The sequence below is a fragment of the Acomys minous genome (genome assembly GCF_964271855.1).
Source record: "Acomys minous genome assembly, chromosome: 5".
Classification (NCBI taxonomy): domain Eukaryota; kingdom Metazoa; phylum Chordata; class Mammalia; order Rodentia; family Muridae; genus Acomys; species Acomys minous.
Genome location: NC_140494.1, coordinates 118,323,244 through 118,340,558, shown reverse-complemented (window position 1 = coordinate 118,340,558; position 17,315 = coordinate 118,323,244). Strand labels below are relative to the sequence as shown.

General features: G+C 41.0%; 1 protein-coding gene across 12 annotated transcripts in view; it reads left to right on the top strand.

Annotated features, from left to right (window-relative positions):
- The first annotated feature begins 1,882 nt into the window (after positions 1-1,882).
- NEO1 (neogenin 1) overlaps positions 1,883-17,315 on the top strand; it is a 156,179-nt gene continuing 140,746 nt past the window's right edge. For 11 of the 12 annotated variants that reach the window (XM_084782364.1, XM_084782363.1, XM_084782356.1 and 8 more), the window contains exon 1: positions 3,674-4,142. In XM_084782364.1, the coding sequence (XP_084638490.1) occupies positions 3,986-4,142 (157 nt within the window). In that variant the 5' untranslated portion in view covers positions 3,674-3,985. Of the gene's footprint in view, positions 3,266-3,673; positions 4,143-17,315 lie in introns of those variants that run through there. The other variant, XM_084782358.1, reaches the window with a different exon arrangement.

Genomic DNA, 17,315 nt, shown 5'->3' with positions numbered 1-17,315 from the left:
CGCTCACCTGCTCCCCACAGTATTGTAACAAAACCTGAATTGATTTTCTTCTCTTTGTCTCCTTTCCACTTAAACTTCAAGAAGCAGCCCGAGTAATTCTTCAAAAAATGTAAACTTGAGACCAATTTCTACAGCAGGAGTGCTAGCCCATCTTCTCCCAGGCCCTGTTTAAGTGAAATGAGATGTTGTTACCATGTTTTCCCATATGCCTTATCTTTCCTTACCAAAACAGCCTTCACTTTTTGTTGTTGTTATTGTTATCTTTGCTGCTAAACTACACATTCCTGTCAGCTAGGGTCATCACTGCGTTCACTTAACCCAGGGCAGGACCCGAGACACCATGAGTGCTTTATAAATGTTAAGTGAATGAATCATCAACACTTATCATAATACTTGGCAAAACAGGTATTTGCATTTAGTTCAACAACTTAATTATTTTTTATGGGCACAGGCAATTATGGCTGTGAACTTATAAAGTCACATTTTCAATGAAAAAAGCGATCCGGTCTTCAACAGTAGTTGTTAAATTAATAGTTCTTGGCCTGGCTGGCTTGGTGGCGCACACCTTTAATCCCAGCACTCGGGAGGCAGAGGCAGGCGGGATCACGGTGAGTTCGAGGCCAGCCGGGTCTACAAAGTGAGTTCTAGGACAGCCAGGGATACACAGAGAAACCCTGTCTCAAAAAACCAACCAACCAACCAACCAACCAAAGTTCTTGGATTAAAGATATGTGATTGACTAAATCACATGAAATAAGCAAAATTAATACTGTGTTGGTTTGTCCTTAAGGAGTACCTATATTCCATAACTAGAATTAATCAGAGATGGCTTCCTTTGAAAGAGAAGAGGTGAGGAAAAAACAAAACAAACAAACCAAACCTTACCTAGTGGAATATAAAGGGAAAATGTAAAAATATCTGTGTCTGTGCATAAGTTGGTCTTGCTCTGAAGACGTGGGTAAGTTCTAGCTGAGATGTGCTGTGTGGTTGTGCTGTGTTCTCTCCTGGACCTCTTTAGTTAGGGGCTAGCCTTCTTCTCCTCAGACACTGAGACACAGCCAGGGAAGGAGTAGCAGATTTTTGTCACTTGAAGTCATTCAAGCACTGAATTCTTTCCTCCCTGATGCTGAAAAAAAAAAAAAAAAGAATCTTTCTACTTCAGAGAGTAAGATTCCTACCAAGTTTTCAATTCATAGGACTTAAGATTTTCATTTGCTTTGTGTATCAAAACATACTTAGAATCCATTTCACAAGAATATTTGGTTTAGTTATTTTTGGCCTGCCCTTCGGTAACTTATACTAGCATACAATGGCAACTCTGTTTTCTTTGCTCTACGGCTTCTTTGTGCACCACTCCTTGAACATGGGCCTCATTTTTCTAACTTTGCTGGAATGAAAAAAAAAAATGTTCATTTCAGCAGCAGCTTAATATCTCATCATGGATTTGTAGCTCAGACATTCATAAAGACATGTTGCTAAGAAGCATAGGTGTGGACTTAGGTATTTGTGGAAAGGTTTGTCCTAGAGTGTGAGGGATGAATGAGATGCCGGAAGACCCTTTTCTCAGATGTGCCTTATTAAAGAGGGCAGGTTAAGGACTCCGAATGATGACTCTGAGAGAAAGCGCTGTCAAGGATGACATTACCACTGAAATGGAGTAAAGGATCTGAGTTGAAGTATAAGCCTGGGTTATTTTACAGTCTTACTCTCGAATTGATTTAGAAGCTGTACCTTTTTTTTTTTTAATCTGTAGCTCATCTATTAATGGTTTATTATAGAGTGGCTTTTATGAAAATTTCGATTTAATCACAAGTGAGAAATATACGATTTAATCATTCCATTTTACAGAAAGTGCTTTAAACTTTTTAATATAAACTCAATATACACAGTAGGCTGATAAATTAATGAGATGGTTCACAGAAGTCACATATGAAAATCAGTGTGCTATTTTATTAGCTCTAACTCTTAATTTTTTTCAAGATTGGAGATAAACGTAAGCTTCATTTTTAGAAGTCACATTATACATTATTTTAATATAATGAAAAAACCCTGTCTTAGCCAAAAATTAACATTTGCAAGGCAATTTATAGTTTCCAAAGAGCCTTCCTCATCAATTATCTCTGAAAACTGAATAACGATGTGATTATTAAAGGTTAATTAAGCAAATACTTGTGAAGTAATTGGGAGGTAATCTATTTCTAATTTAACAGGTCATCAGGGGTATTTAGGAAATATTTTCTCTGGTTAATAACTCTAACCAAAACAAGATATTTAAATGGTTTCCCTAGTGGAAAACAATAAGCGAGTGTTTGCTCTTTTAAGCCAATTGTTTCAAAGAACTGGAAGAAAGAAGGGCTCCTAATTTCACTGTTTTAATGAGGTTTCTTAGCTCTGTATTCCCCATGTCAATCCATGTCTTACATTGTTTATTTTGGAACTTTGGAATAAAATAAAATACGAAGTGATTAGAGTGAGAAAGGCATGGTGTGTGTATGGGGTGTTAGAAAAAGAAATAGTCTTTCTAGCTGGATACAACGCATCTCATACGTAAGCAGAAGGTCGAATACAAATCCAATTCCAATTAACAACCCAACATGAATGACTAAGATCCAGCTGGGAACAGTATGGGCACTCTCGACAGCAGTGGGCTACAGGCTGTTTTCTCCTAACTTTGGGTAGCTCGATCCTCAGTAATACTAGGTGGTTGAAAAACCAATTCCTGCGTGCTGTGGGACTATGTCCAAAGACGCTTGGATTCCCAGGTACAGAAATGCAAAGTGATCGTCCTAGGCCTAGGTAATAGGCTGCAGTTCACTGCCGAGCTTTAGCCCCGGGGAGAGTCACGGGGTTGGGTCCCGGGCTGGGCACGCGACGGAGTGGACTCCCCGCACCTTTGTCTGAGCCAGGGCCGAGTGTCACGGTGGGGACGCGGGGCTCCGTGATCCAGGCGAGCCGGGTACCACCCGAGAGGAAGCTGGAGGTCGGCGCAGCGTGGCCGGCCCCCCGCCCTCCCTCCCACGGGAACCGCGCCAGGTCCTCAGCCAGAGCCGGGCGGCCCGCTATTGTTTTTGGCGAGCACATAAATCCGTGCGCCGACCCTCTGCGCACCCAGGTTTCCTCCCGGAGGCCATTCGGTTTCCTCTGAGGCCCTATAATAGAGGCTCGGGGCAGAGAGGTGCGGGCAGGCTCGCGGCCTCCGTGGGCAGCCCGGGCGTCCGCACGGCTCTGCCTCAGGTCTCCGTTCCCTTTGAAGCCGACCTCGGAGGTGAGGGGTGGGGGGGAAACCTCTCTCCTTAAGGTTAGGAACGGGAGGCGGGAGGAGAGGAGGCGGATCGCTTCTCCCGGGTTTCCCTGACGCCAGCAGCAGCGCCCGCCGCGCGCACACCCCGCGCCCGTGCCCGTCTCCGGAGAGCAGCGGGGGAGGGGAGCCGGCCCGCCGCCTGCCCCTGCGCCAACTCGGCTCCACCGCCGCGGCTGCCTGCGAAGCGACCGCCGGGATTGGAGCCCGGCAGGCCGCAGGGCGCGAAGAGGGTGCTCGCCGGGAAGGGGGGAGTGGGCGGGGGGGGGGGGGGGGGAAAGGCGCGCGTGCGCGGCTGTGCGCGTGCGCGGCACGGCGCGCTCCGGCGCCCGCCCCCTACCCCGTGGTCTCCGCCCCCCTCGCTCTACCGTAAGGATCCCGAGTCGGCGGCGGGTGGCGGCGCCTGGAACCTGGAGAGACCGAGCCACCCCCCCACCCCTCGCAGCTCTCGCTCGGAATGTACTGACTCCCCTTCTCTGCTCTCCTCCCCGCCCCGCTGCAGGAGGGAGGCGCCCGGAGTCTTTCCCCCACCCCACCCCACCCCCTGCGCGCGCGAGGGGGCCGCGCGGGCCGGGCCGGGCCGGGCTGGAGCCGAGCCTGCGGCGCGGGGACCGGCTGAGGCGCGCTGAGGGAAGGGCGCGAGCGCTCCTCCGCGGCGCTGTCGCCGCCGCGGCTCGTGGGGCAGAGATGGCGGCGGAGCGCGAAGCCCGGCGACTCCTCGGCACCTCTTTCTCCCGGCGCTGCTGCCCGCCGCCGCCGCCGCTGCTGTTGCTGCTGCTGCTGCTCGGGCGCCCGGCGTCCGGCGCCGCGGCCGTGAGGAGCGGCTCCCCTCCGCAGTCCGCAGGTAAGCGGGGGCCGGGCCCGGGACGCCGTGGGGGCTGGGGCGGGCGCGGCACCGACTCCCGGGGGCCGCTGCGGTGGGTTGGTTTTTAATTTTATTTTTTGGACGTGTGTGTTGTTGTTGTTTAGTATACAGAGGGGAACGTGCGGGAACTTCTCCGCCTCGGCTCCCGTTGCTGGAGAAAAAAGGGTCTCGCGTGGCTGAAAGCGGGCCGGGCAGGAGGGGGTTCTGTCGGGGGAGGGGCGGCTCCGGGGCTCCGGCCCTGAGCTCTGGGGTCCGGTTCTGGGCTTTGTACCGGGAGGCAGGTTCACCCCTCGCCTCTTTCCCCTCCCCCAGGCTCATCCCACTTGTAAGAGTGGGACATTCTTGTGCTCACACAAGCACCAGTAGAGGCCACTACACACCTCATTAAATAAACAATCGTACGGCCAATTCATTAATTTTCAGGAAGGGATGCAGGAAGGGGCTTGAATTCTTTTTTTTTTTTTTTTTTTTTTTTTTTTTTTTTTTTTGCCTGGCCGCGGGTTGCCCAGCTTCTGAAGTCTAGGGGAGCGCTGTGGGTTCTCGAGAGACTCTTCTCTCGGTGATTGGAGCCTGAGTCTGAGGGAGCGGCGGTGCCAAGGGGATAGATAGATATACTTGCCCCCGCATGATCCGGGGTGTTGACTTAGCCATGCGGACGCCTTGGAGAGCGGCTCCAAGTGACTCTGTCGAGTAGTGCTTCCGTTATGAAACGCCTCTTTACTGGGAATTTAACTGTATTTCAATGTTACCCACCTTCAACTTACGAAAAATTTCAGGCATTGGATTTTTAAAATCTTGTTTGTCTCTAAGTGGCGGTATATACACACATTTTCAACATCTCTCTGTGTGTGTTTCATGCATTACTGGAGTTACCTGCACCCTTACTTATTTACGGGGGCCAGTTAACACATTGCCAACCTTCTGGTAGTTGAAGAGCAGGACTCACTCGGTACTTGAAGGGCAAATTGCTCTGTGCTTTGCCAGCCTTGTTTGCCTAAGGTGGTGTGTGCCGTACAGCTTGACGGAACTTTCACTTACTTTGATGATATTTAAAGTTTTACACAAGAGGGTCACCCGATTAGGTGCAATGGCGCCTTGTAATTGCTAAACCAAAAACGTCTTTGCTTCTTATGAAATCATTAAAATCACGTTGCAATGTGGCTTGGCTGATAAACTTTGGAATTTTGCATCTTATGTGTATAAATATTGAGGTCATGACTTGCCTGTGTTAAAAGAACAGTTTTAAACCTACAATAGTATGTATTATCTAAACAGCTTAGCAAACAGTGTTAATGTTAAATTAAGACCATTGGTCTTGTGATACGTGCTTGTACACTGATCTTGTACAAAGTTTTGGGCACAGTTTTCAGACCCGAAGTAAATAACTGAATAGTTTCTTTTCATGGGCATGGGAAAGAGAAATGTACCGATTTTAGAAAATAAGTTCCTCTTCATTTCTTAATTTCATATGTAAGTTTATATATAGTTCACTATGTATCTATTTGAAGTCATAGCTGGAGCTTATGTTTAATGTTTTGCCAGTAACTTTTAAGAGTAAAATAAGCCAAAACAATGCTGAACGTTAGAAATTTGTTTTTACATTTTATCTATCATCCATCCATCCATCCGTCTGTCTGTCTGCCTAGTGTGCATGTATGTTTGTGCCTGTGCCATGGCATGTGTATGGTGGTCAGAGGAAAACTTTGGAGGAGACTTTTTCTCTTTTTAGCATATGGGTCTTGGAGAATGAATGCATTTCCTCAGACTTGGGGGCCCAGTGTGCCGGTCATTTTATTATGTTAAAAAATAATGTAAGCAGTTTCTTAGGAAGGGCTCTTAACATCTATTTTTTAACGTTAATTCAATTAGTGGGTTTTTAGTTTGCAGTGATGGAGGTGCAAAGCATTGCTCTCTGCCTTTATGGAGTTTGCAGCCCGGTGCGTAGGTAGGGAAGATAGCTACTCAACTACTAATTATATAGTTAAGTGATTGTGATAAGCACTGCAAAGGAGAATAGACTTTGAGAAAGTGTGTGCTGGAGTGATTTACCTGGCCAGTGTCAGGGTTTCTCAGATCGCAGGTGCTGATGGGGTAGAGGTTAGAAGGCTCATGACTAATTAGTGGTGCAGTAGAATCCAGAGCACAGGTCTGATTCTCCCTCATAGGCCTTCTTATTCTCCTTCCAAAATATTTTCTGTTAACCTTCTGTCTCATTACGAAAGTTTAAAAAAAAAATCACTTCAATCAGCAGGGGCTGATCTGTTTGTCATGGAAGAGATGAAGGGGATGGAGACCGAGTAAGCAGGTGATGGCTTAAGCTGTCTATAAATCAGATCTCATTTGTTAATATTTTATTTATTTACTTGTTTTTGAAGAATTATAAACTTCTTTTGGTAGGAGAATGATGATGTTCAGTAGTAAATAGAGAAAAATAGACAATTGGGAGGGTTTTACCATCTTAGGGTAGCCATTTGGACATATGGAAGAAGAGAAAAAAGCAAATGAAGGGATTATGATAGAAAATAGTTAGCAGTAGTGAAGGATTCCAAGTGAGTAAGCACACAGTCAGGTTTTAGGACGGGAGGGCTGTTTACTGAAAAGGTTTGTAGTGATCCTTGGGGAAGATGAATTGACTGAGCACCTTGTGAATTGTAAATGTTCTCGGTTGACATTCTTCATGGAGGACCTCACACATTTTGACAGGCATTTACTTGATCTGACACATTACCTCATAAGGTGATCTGTTTCTGTTTTTAATACAGTCTGTTAGAAAACCTTGCCTTACATTTAGCGTGGTGTTCATTCTCCCACTCTTGAATTTTAGCTCTTCCTTGCCTTCATCAGCATCAATCTGTATTACTTAACTAAGTGTTTGCTCTTTCTCATGGCTTCTTCATTTATATTTCACATTTTTCTTTTACTCACTTAAATCCTGATTTCTAATGTTTGTCCCATTCTCTCTTTTTTTCTGATTTTTGCCAGTACCCTAATGACTCTCCTATATCCTCCCTTCACTCACCACATGGTAGCTTTATTGATACAGGTCCAAAGCGAGACTCAACCTTTGCCCCTCTTTCCTCCTCTTCTTCCATCCCCTTTTCTCAATGGCAGTGAACCAGTCTCTGGCCTGGACATCGTTAATATGATTGCATAGATTTGTCTTATGTCACTGGTCGTAGCCATCATTTCCATCCACCCTCCCGAATTAAGATGAAGAAATCCTTATTCTGTTTGATATGTACCTCCTAGGGATTTCTTCTGTCTGTGCCTTTTCATCTTTTTCCACATCTAAACCAGCAGTAGTAGCACTGCATTAAATTTCTTTGCCTCAACTGTTACCTTCTAGATGTGCCTTCCTATTGGGATGATCTTTCTGAAAGACATTTCTAAGTGTAGAACTCCCACTTAAAATGTCTTATTAATGAGCATCCCATAGTTTCATGCTCTAAACACCTTGGGATAGAGATCGTGAGATCTTGTGTGATCTTTAGCAATCCTCACCAGCCCCAGTTTAAATTAGTCTCCTCGCATCACTCTTATATGTACCTTTTGTTTTCCTAGGCAGAGCTTTGTGCCTTCAGGCCTTTGGACATTCTGTTCTTTTTTCCCTGTTAAAGCTACATCCCACTTTTTTTTTTTTTTAAACTGCTGTCTTATCAGAAACTTTTTCTTTTGGCTTCTCCCCCAGAGAGTTACTGGTTGTCGTTCTCTGTGTTCCTGTAGCATTAAAACAAAGACAAAAACCCATCAGAAAATCTTTTCGTCTTGTATTACTTATTTTCTTGTCACCTTTGATAGTCGTAACTTCTTGAGGATTGCTACTTGTCTTATTCTCCTTTATGTCCCTGATAGACCTAAAGCATCAGTTGGACAAGATGTGCTGGTTAGGTTGTTGTTAACTTGACACAAGCTAGAGTCACCTGGAAAAAGGAAACCTCAGTTGAGAAAAACGCTTGCATCAGATTGGCCTGTAGGCAGATATGTGGGGACATTTTCTCATATAGTAAAGCTGGCTGAGCAAGCCATGAGGAGTAAGCCAGTAAGCAGCATGCCTCCATAGTCTCTGCATCAGTTTCTGACTCCAGGTTCCTGCCTTGAGTTGTTGTCCTGACTTCTCTAAGTGATAGATTATGACCTGGAAGTTGTAAGATGAAATTAATCCTTTTCTCCCAAGTTGCTTTTGGTTATGGTGCTTATCACAGTAATAGAAAGCAGTTAGGATACTGGGTAACCAGTATGTGTTTGTTGAGTTGTGTCCACTGTTTTTGAACTCCTGGGCCATAGAGAATAATGTAATTCCTTTATGTGTTTGGTAACAGATGCTTGTGTGGGATATGTATGTGTGACAGTTATTCCATTCTCTCCCCACCACTCTTCAGCCACTCTTTATGGATTTTCTGACCCTTTTATGAACTCCATCATCCTCTTAGATATGCTGGCATCTTAGTATTTATCAGTTTTGTCATGTTTGGAAGGATGATTGACTTTGCCTGAGTCGTTCATAAAAAAGACGATGTTCTGCTCTATCTGTTAGGATGATGTGCAGAAGGAGGTCATATATTCCTGGGGTGAATGTGAATACAAGATAAGAAATGTGCTCCCTAGCAAATTATTTGAAAATTAATACATCATGTGGGGGCAGGGATTTAGGGGGCTACAGGCAGGCAAAAACAATACCTTTTCTACTTAACTGGATTGCCAGGTAAATGAGTAGAAAAGTTGCTTATAAACTCTTATTGTATTTGTGTAGAATAGTTTTAATATTTCCTTTTTTAGCTTTAGAAATAGAAGTATGATTTAGTTGTTATTTTTTGAGATTGTGTGTTTTGTGTATGTGTGTGTATGTGTGCGTGTGTGCTATTATGATTGTCTGTAGAGGCCAGAAGACTGCATTGAATCCCCAGGAACTAGCAGATGTGAGCTGCTCAACGTGGGTACTGGGAATCAAGTTTGGGCCCTACAGTAAATACATGCTCTTAACTGCTGTGCCATCTTTCTAGTCACGCCACCCCCTACCCTGCTGAGTTCATTATTTGAAAGCATTTTCATTTGTCTTAATCGATTATTGTTAGTTTTGACTTCTATATTTTCCTTACATCAAGAAATAACATTGGGGTAACATCAATACATTTCTTTTGTTGAGGCTCTGTGTCTTTCCCCCCATATACTTTGATAAGTGATTTCCATGTCCTTGGTGAGTGTGGGTGCAAGACTACATTGCACACATACCCGGGAACAGTAGGGGCCGTGCCTCGTGTACCAGCTGGAGAGCTAGTGAGATGAGTTGGATTTAGCTGGAACACCATCATCTGATACATGATTTTAAAATACGGGCCAAATTTTGGATTAATTTACAAGAAAGTGTTTTCATTAAAAAACATCTGTATATGAGACCAAGAAGATTCCTTCAGACTCATTAGTATAATACTGTTATATTTCTTTGTAATTGCTGCCTACTACATGGCTTATTCTTTTATGTCATTACTGTGAGCAGTGTATAACTTTGGATGTTTTCCCTGAATATAATGTTTCTTTTTTGTCACATCTTTAAATCATTTTATTTTTAAAAATACATGTTAGTTTGCAGTTAACTATGTAGAATTATAAAGTAAGTGTTATTACTTACTTTTATTACTTAAATCTCATTTTTAATCCATGAGCAACAATGTAAAATTCTTTCTTAGATGTGCAAATAAATGTATATATATTCTTTTTTACACATAAGCCGAGTCATACAACCTATATATTATATTTTATATAGTATATGTTGTTTTTTCCAATGTGTATTCTTTTAATCTCACTGTTGGAGATATTTCATATTAGTGTGCACAGAATTTCTCATAACTGTTGTCTGAAATGTCTGTGTATTTCGGGAAATGAATAGAATACTAGTAATGGCCAATAATAGTGTTAGTTTGAGGCAGTGCACCAATCCATCTTACCTGCATTTTTTTGTATTCAAAATTTCTCCATTTTACAGATAAGAAAACTGAGCCTTAAATTTTAAGCGCATTGTGAAAGATTACAGAGCTACTATCTGGAAAAGTTGGCGTTCAAATGCAGGTGTTTGCCTGTCTTTACTGTTCTGTATTCTGCCAGCTATATATTCTCCTATTATGAATATTGAAGATACTTTCACTGATTTACTGTAATAGAGGTGTGTGTTAATTATTTTTCTGCATGTGGTCTTTCCCTTCTAGAACATGAAATTACTGATAAACAGATCATTTTTGTGTATGTGTAGGGTCAGGGTTTATGATAGTGTTAATGTGGATGGTGCCATTCCTTGGCTGGGATCCTAGACTGTGTGGGTAGAAAAAGGGAACTAAGCACCACTGTGCATTCATTCTCCTCCTGATTATGGATGTCATGTGATCAGCTGCATCAAAATCCTACCACTTGAATTCTTTGCCATGATGGACTGCACCTTTGAACTGTGAGCCAAAGTAAACCCTTTCTCCAGGAAGTTGTTTTGTCAGGGCATTTAATCATGGACTCAGGAAAAGAAATGAAGTCAGGGTTTCACTCACTGTAGAACATTAGGAATGCTGTCACTTAAGCATCCGCTGTTGGAGCTGAAGATCCCGAGCTAACCCCCCAAGTACCACAGTAATACAAACAAAACAAAAAACCATTGACTAAAACATTTACAACTTTTCCAAGATGTTTTTTGCTTTGACTGTAAATATTTTGTACTAATTTTTAACATTTTAATCGCAGATACCATAGTCTTTGTTTCGTCTGCTAGCTGAAGGGTGGAGCTAGTTAATAGATAATCTGAAGACTCCTCCTTCTGCCCAGCACTTCTGCTCTTGGTCTGCAGCATGAACCTGAGCAGTGGCGTCGCGCCAGCTGAAGGACCTTTATGTAGTTCTTGTATTTGAAAACTGGTGGTTTCTGGATTGGATGTGAAAATTAACCTTTGGTCATTCTCTAAGACGACTTATTTTAATTATGTATCTCTTCCTAGTCTGAAGTCAGGTATGATTGGGAAAATCTTTTCATTGCTTGTAAGTGATTGTGTGTGATTTCGTTTTGTATGTGTAAAAATAGCTTCTGGGCCGAGTTCATGAAACAGAACTTAAATGTTAAGTAGTGAAGCAGTTTAAGTTATAGTATTACCAGAAATAAAAACTGCTTACTCCCAGGCTTGGAAGGTGCATGGAGTGTAAAGTAAATCAACAAGGCCATAGAGCTGGCTGGAATGAGCAGGTTTTGCTTCTTTTTCTAAGGATGTGGTGGTTTTATGTTCATTTAGTTTTTGAGACAGGGTTTCTTTATGCAGCCTAGACTAGTCTCAAGCTTGTGATGCTTTGCCCAGGCTTCCAAGTTGCTGGAATTACAGACATGCATGTGCCACCATGTCTAGTTTATAGGTTTTGTTGTAGTGAAATCAGTATTTGAATAATTCTTCATAAGGACTTATCATCTGGGTAGTCTGCAATTAAGATTATAAGTTTTTAACTTTTCTTCTTTAAATTACCATTAGAAATAACCTTTAAAATGGCTTTCTGGCTGTTCTGACACTCACTCTGTAGACCAGGCTGGCCTCGAGCTGAGAGATCCACTTACCTCTGCCTCCCAAGTATTGGGATTAAAGGTGCACACTACTACCACCCAGTCCAGCAAGACTTAAATTTCAGTCAGACAGTTCTACTGCCAGAGCTAAAGGTTTAAATGATTTTGACTCACTGCTAACATGTATCTTTGAGGGCTAATCATAAAGCTACAACCCTTTGGAGATAGAGAGTTAAGGTGAAATGGATGTGTTTTCTGTCCTCAGGAAGCCTTGAGTCTAATGGCTGAGATAAGACAGCTAATAGGTAACTTGACTTGGAGCAAACACCATTACTGCTATAGGTGGAAAGCATTCTGGAATCCTGTCAGTGCTGATCAAGTAACAGTGCTGCTTTCCTTCAAAACTGGATCTGGATCTTTAGAGTAGTCCTGCTTAGTTTATGGAGCCAGTAGACAAGATCTGTCAAGAGTGAATTATTTTTCATTTCCTCAGACTGATTCCTGGAAGATGTGCATATATGAAGATGCCATAATAAAGTCACCTAAAGGAGTTCAACTATTAAACAGTATCTTCTAGATTGTGTGTGTGTGTGTGTGTGTGTGTGTGTGTGTGTGTGTGTGTGTATGTGCTTTCCTTTGTTTTTTGTTTTTTGTTTTTGTTTTTTGAGACAGGATTTCTCTGTGTAGCCTTGGATATCCTGGACTTGCTTTGTAGACCAGGCTAGCCTCAAACTCACAGACATCTGCCTGCCTCTGCCTCCTCGAGTGCTGGGATTACAGATGTGAACCACCTCACCCAGCTTGGATTGTGTACTTCTGTATAGATCCTGTGTTTCTGTGTGTACTTGTGTGTGTAAGCAAGTGTGCTGCTAGAGCTGGAAGCTTGTGGCTTTGCAGATTGGATGCTGGCCAAGTATTCTTGCCACCCAGCTACAGCCTGAGCCTTTCTTTTGTAAACCTGGAGAAAGATTTTTTTTTTCAGGACTGATTTATTAGTTGACAGTAGTTGGTAAAAAACTTAGAGAGGATTCCTGAGCACAGTGAATTTTAAAAATGATGCTGTATAAAAATGGAATAGGGAGTGTTGGTTTTTCTGTTGCAGAATGAATGAATTAAAAAAGCAGTGTATTTTCATATATAAGGTATAGTTAACAAAATATCATTATAGTTAACAATTCAGGAACAGAGTAATACATTTTAAGTTTTATATGGACTTTTAAATTTATAAGTAAATACAGTAACTAAAATTTGAGGATCTTGCTGGTTAATCCTTGAAAACTTTTGAAATTTGAGTAGGACTTTTAGTTTTAAGTTTGTAGATATGTTCAAGGGTCTGTGTACAGAAATGTTTTGATGATGACCTCCTTTATTAATAGCACCAGAACTATAGAACTCAACTTTTATGCATCTTAATGTAACTGAAGGAGAGGAATAAGGGACTCGTTGGAGACCATGCATCAAGCAAGTTTCTCAGTCCCAGAGTCTCCCTTTTGAACACACCTTTAATATAAGCACTTTGGACAAACAGGATAATCTAGTTTCCGAATCCATGGCTGAGCAGAAGTGAGGTCTTGTTTTTTTTCTCTGTTGGTCTTATTCCTCTGGCCATGGCATTTACCCTTTTGGACAGCACTGCTAAACCTGGTTGCTAATTGGAATTTTAATTTTTGTGTAAAATTAATTGTTGATTTAACATAATTTTTTTAAATTATAAAAATTTGAATAAATGTATAAGATGTGAAATCATACTCCAGACCTGTCTTCAGAGGTAATCACTTTTAATAATACAGATTTTATGTTGTATATGTATAATTAAGTACTTAAGCAGCACATCTGTAACAAAATAGGTTTGATTATGATGTACATACCAGTTAATCAACTTGTTTTGGGACCTCTTTCTACATGGGTGTTTGTAAATGTACCACAGTTGTTTGATAGCCATAAGGTATCTTGTTGATATAGACTATTTAACCAGTTGTCTTCTGATGCTCCCAAATTTTGGATTCCTAGCAAATGATAGAATGAGCCCACATTTTATAGATGTGTATGCTCTTGTGGAACTATAAGATAAGACATTTATATTAATTTGAAAATTATCTTTGATTATGTATATGTGTCTATGTATTAATTTTTGGTAGTTATTTGCAAATCATTTTCCTAAAAGACGATTCCTTACAACAAACGAGAGTGTCTGTTTCTCCACACCCTTGCCCATAAATTATTATGTCTAGACTTGATAGTTTTTACCAACTTGACAGATAAAAATTTATTTTGTATGATATATGTGAGTGCTGCTACGTGTGTGCCATGGCCCTTGTGTGGATGCCAGGGGACAGCCTCAGGGGTTGGTCTTCCTCGGCTGGCTTGCCCGGTCGGTGCAGGGTCTCTCTGTTGGCTGCAGCTCTGTATGCCAAGCAGGCTGGCTGCGAGATTCTTGGGGTTCTTGTGTCTTGTTTCCACATTGCCTTAGGAGCCCTGGGATTACAGATGCTCATTACTACCCCTGTGGCTTTGTGTTGGTTTTTCAGGATTTAAGCTCAGGTCCATAATGCTTGCACAACAAGTGCTTTACCTACCGAACTATCTTCTCAGCCCTTATCTTTACATTTACTAATAGAATTGGCACCTTCTTGGGTTTTAATTGATGAGATTTATATTGTGTCTGAAAATTGTCTGTTATTTGTTTACACTTTCTTCCTCCCCTCGCCCCACCCCTCTGCGTTTTTAGTTCAGTGGTAAAGCTGTATGTATGCTTGTTACTAAGGAAATGAGGGTTCCCTCTTCTGGGTTTTTAGTGTTGCCACCCACCATGATGTGATGTAGCAAAGAAGTCTTTGCTACAGTCAGCACTAATCTGTTAGCTAAATAAACTGTTCTTTATAAGCCACCTAGCTTCAGGTATTTCATCATCATGAAATGAAATGAACTAATATAGAGGGGCAGGGCATAATTTCCATTTTGGACACTTGGAGCCTAAAATGTCAGCAGAATGTGTTTGTAATTGTATTGTGGAATTGGAATCTGGTCAGAGGTATGGGCTGGACATATAAATTCAGGAGTTATTAGATAACGATTATCATAGTTCATGTCATGAGACTAGATCTACTAAGAAAGAGGAAAAACAACAACAACAACAACAACAACAACAACAACACCCAGACTCGAGTGAATATTTAGGAACATACCCATAGTTGGGTTTACAAAGAAAGGAAATGTGCTGTGTTTGCAGGGATACTGGTACCAAAGCTATGTACCTAAAATAAGAACTGGGTAACACATAAAGTTCTGTTTCACCTACAGTTAGCTTTTTGAGAAACATTTGTATAAATAAATTGAGTAGTGCTAAAATAATGTTGGTTCTTCTTCTAACCTCTATAGTCACAGTCTTGGCCCCAGAGTTAGAGTGCTAGGCAAGGAGAGAGGAGCTTACAAGGACTATCCTGGGTAATTCTTTACTTTAAATGACGATTATAATGACTTTTACCACCCACCTTGATTCGCTGAGGTTGATATTATATGAGGTGATACACATCCGTGTTTAGAACAGAGCCTGGCTTATCTTAATTGTCCATTAAACATAAACTGTTATTCTTGTTTGTTGTGTTCTATACTAGGTTGAGAAGTTAGCTAAAAAAGACATGAAAGTTAGATAATGCTGATGTAACTTGGCTTACCTTTTTATCTGATGGCTTTGTATAATTAGGCTGTTAAGTGAATGTTTTTGTAGGGAGGAGGATAAGCATTTGTTTAGTCCTGGGTGGTCAGCTAGTTTTTCAGTATCTGAGTTGAGAGTAAGATGAAGGCCAGGAAGGCAAAAGCAACAAGAATATTATTGATCAACAAACTAATTCTTTCTTGCTTTTTGTTTGCTTCTTTTTTGAGATAAAGTCTCTATCTGACTTGGGATTCACTTTGTAGCCCGAACTATGCTTGAACCTGGCATTCCTTCTACCCCAGTGTTCCCTGTGCTAGGATTGTAGGCATGAGACACCACACAGGCATATCCAACTTGTGACCTATAACAACGATAAATTAGATTCAAAGCAAAAATTATAAACTTCTTTAGATATTATATTTTTGTTGTTAGTAGTGTTATATAGTAGAGCATGAATTTTGTAATGACAGTGTCCTGCTGCAAAGTCACAAGTTTACACACGCCTGTAATAATTTTTAAAGGTTCATTTTTATTATAAAAGTATACCATTTGTTATGTAATGGATAGGTGGTTAGTCTGTGAAACCATAGCAATAATCTTTAAAGATTGACCTGTTATATGTGTGGGAAAAGAAGTTGGAGATAAGTGCTTGTGGCTATTATTAATCCCTGAAGTTTAACCTTATACATGCTGGTCCTGAATGATAGGGGGAATGGCTTCTTCCCTTAGCACTCATGCTTTTGTTTGCTCTTGTGCACTCTATCTGTCTCTGATAGTTTAAGTTATATTTATTTAAAGTGGAAATATGATCATACATAAATAAAGTAGCTTCTCTGTATTTAGTGTATTTTTCCTTTGCATTTGTAAACCTATTTCAGGGTAGAAAAAGTTTCCTTCTTTCATTGCTTGTACTTTAATTTCTTTCTGGAATTCCAAAGGTAAAATCTACTCCCACATCCCCACCTCCTCCCCCGTTCTCAATGGTACTTGATTTCTCCCTTTATTGTTTTGGCTTTTTCTTTCTATATTTAGAGACTATATTAACATATGCAAACAAATTTACATTGTCTTTCTAGGGAGTAAATGCATTGTTAGGAAATTATTAATGTAGCTTTGTCAGCTAGCTTTTGAAAAATAAGATTTATTTTAATTTATGTGTATGTGTGTATGTGATTTGTCTGTGTGTATGTAAGTGCACTACATGGGTGCCTAGTGCCTACAGAGACCAGAAGAGGGTGCTGGATTCTAACTGAAGTTACAGGTAGCTATAATCACCATGTGGGTGTTGGGAACCAAATTCTGGTCCTCTGAAATAGCAGCAAGTACTCTTAACTGCTGAACCATCTTTCCAGCTCCTCTCACCTCTATTTTAGTGTTAAATATTTATATTTGTTTTCAGACTTTGTATAGCCTTGGGTTTTTTGTTTTTGTTTTGCTGGATATATAGATATATAGTATGTGGCTAAATGTATTTTTTTTTTTAAAGTCATTTTGTCTTTTTACTAGATCACAAGTATTTAATGTAATAGTTGATATATTTGGCCTTTAATCTTTGATATCTTTATTTACATTCCCCTGCTATTGTATGTTATTTCCTCTTTTATAAAAATTATTTGTATCTATGTATGTGTGTGGTGTGTTTTGATGTCTTTGCAGATGTTTGTGATGCATATATGGAAATTACTGTATAACTTTTGTGGTTCTCTCCTTCCACCTTCATGTGTGTTTTGAGAATCAAATACAGGTTGCCAGGTTTACACTGCAAACTCTTTACTAGGCTGAGCCATTTCTCCAGCCCTCTTTTCCTCTTTCTTGTGATTACTTTAAGTTAGCCATTTTTCTTCCTTGTAACTGCCAGTTTTCACTTTTTTTTTTTCTGCTTATTTCAGTGATTCTAAAAAAAAAAAAATCTTTAACTTGTACTTACATAATTTCTTGAACAGTGTAAAATTTTAATAATTTGCCCTTCCCTTTCAATT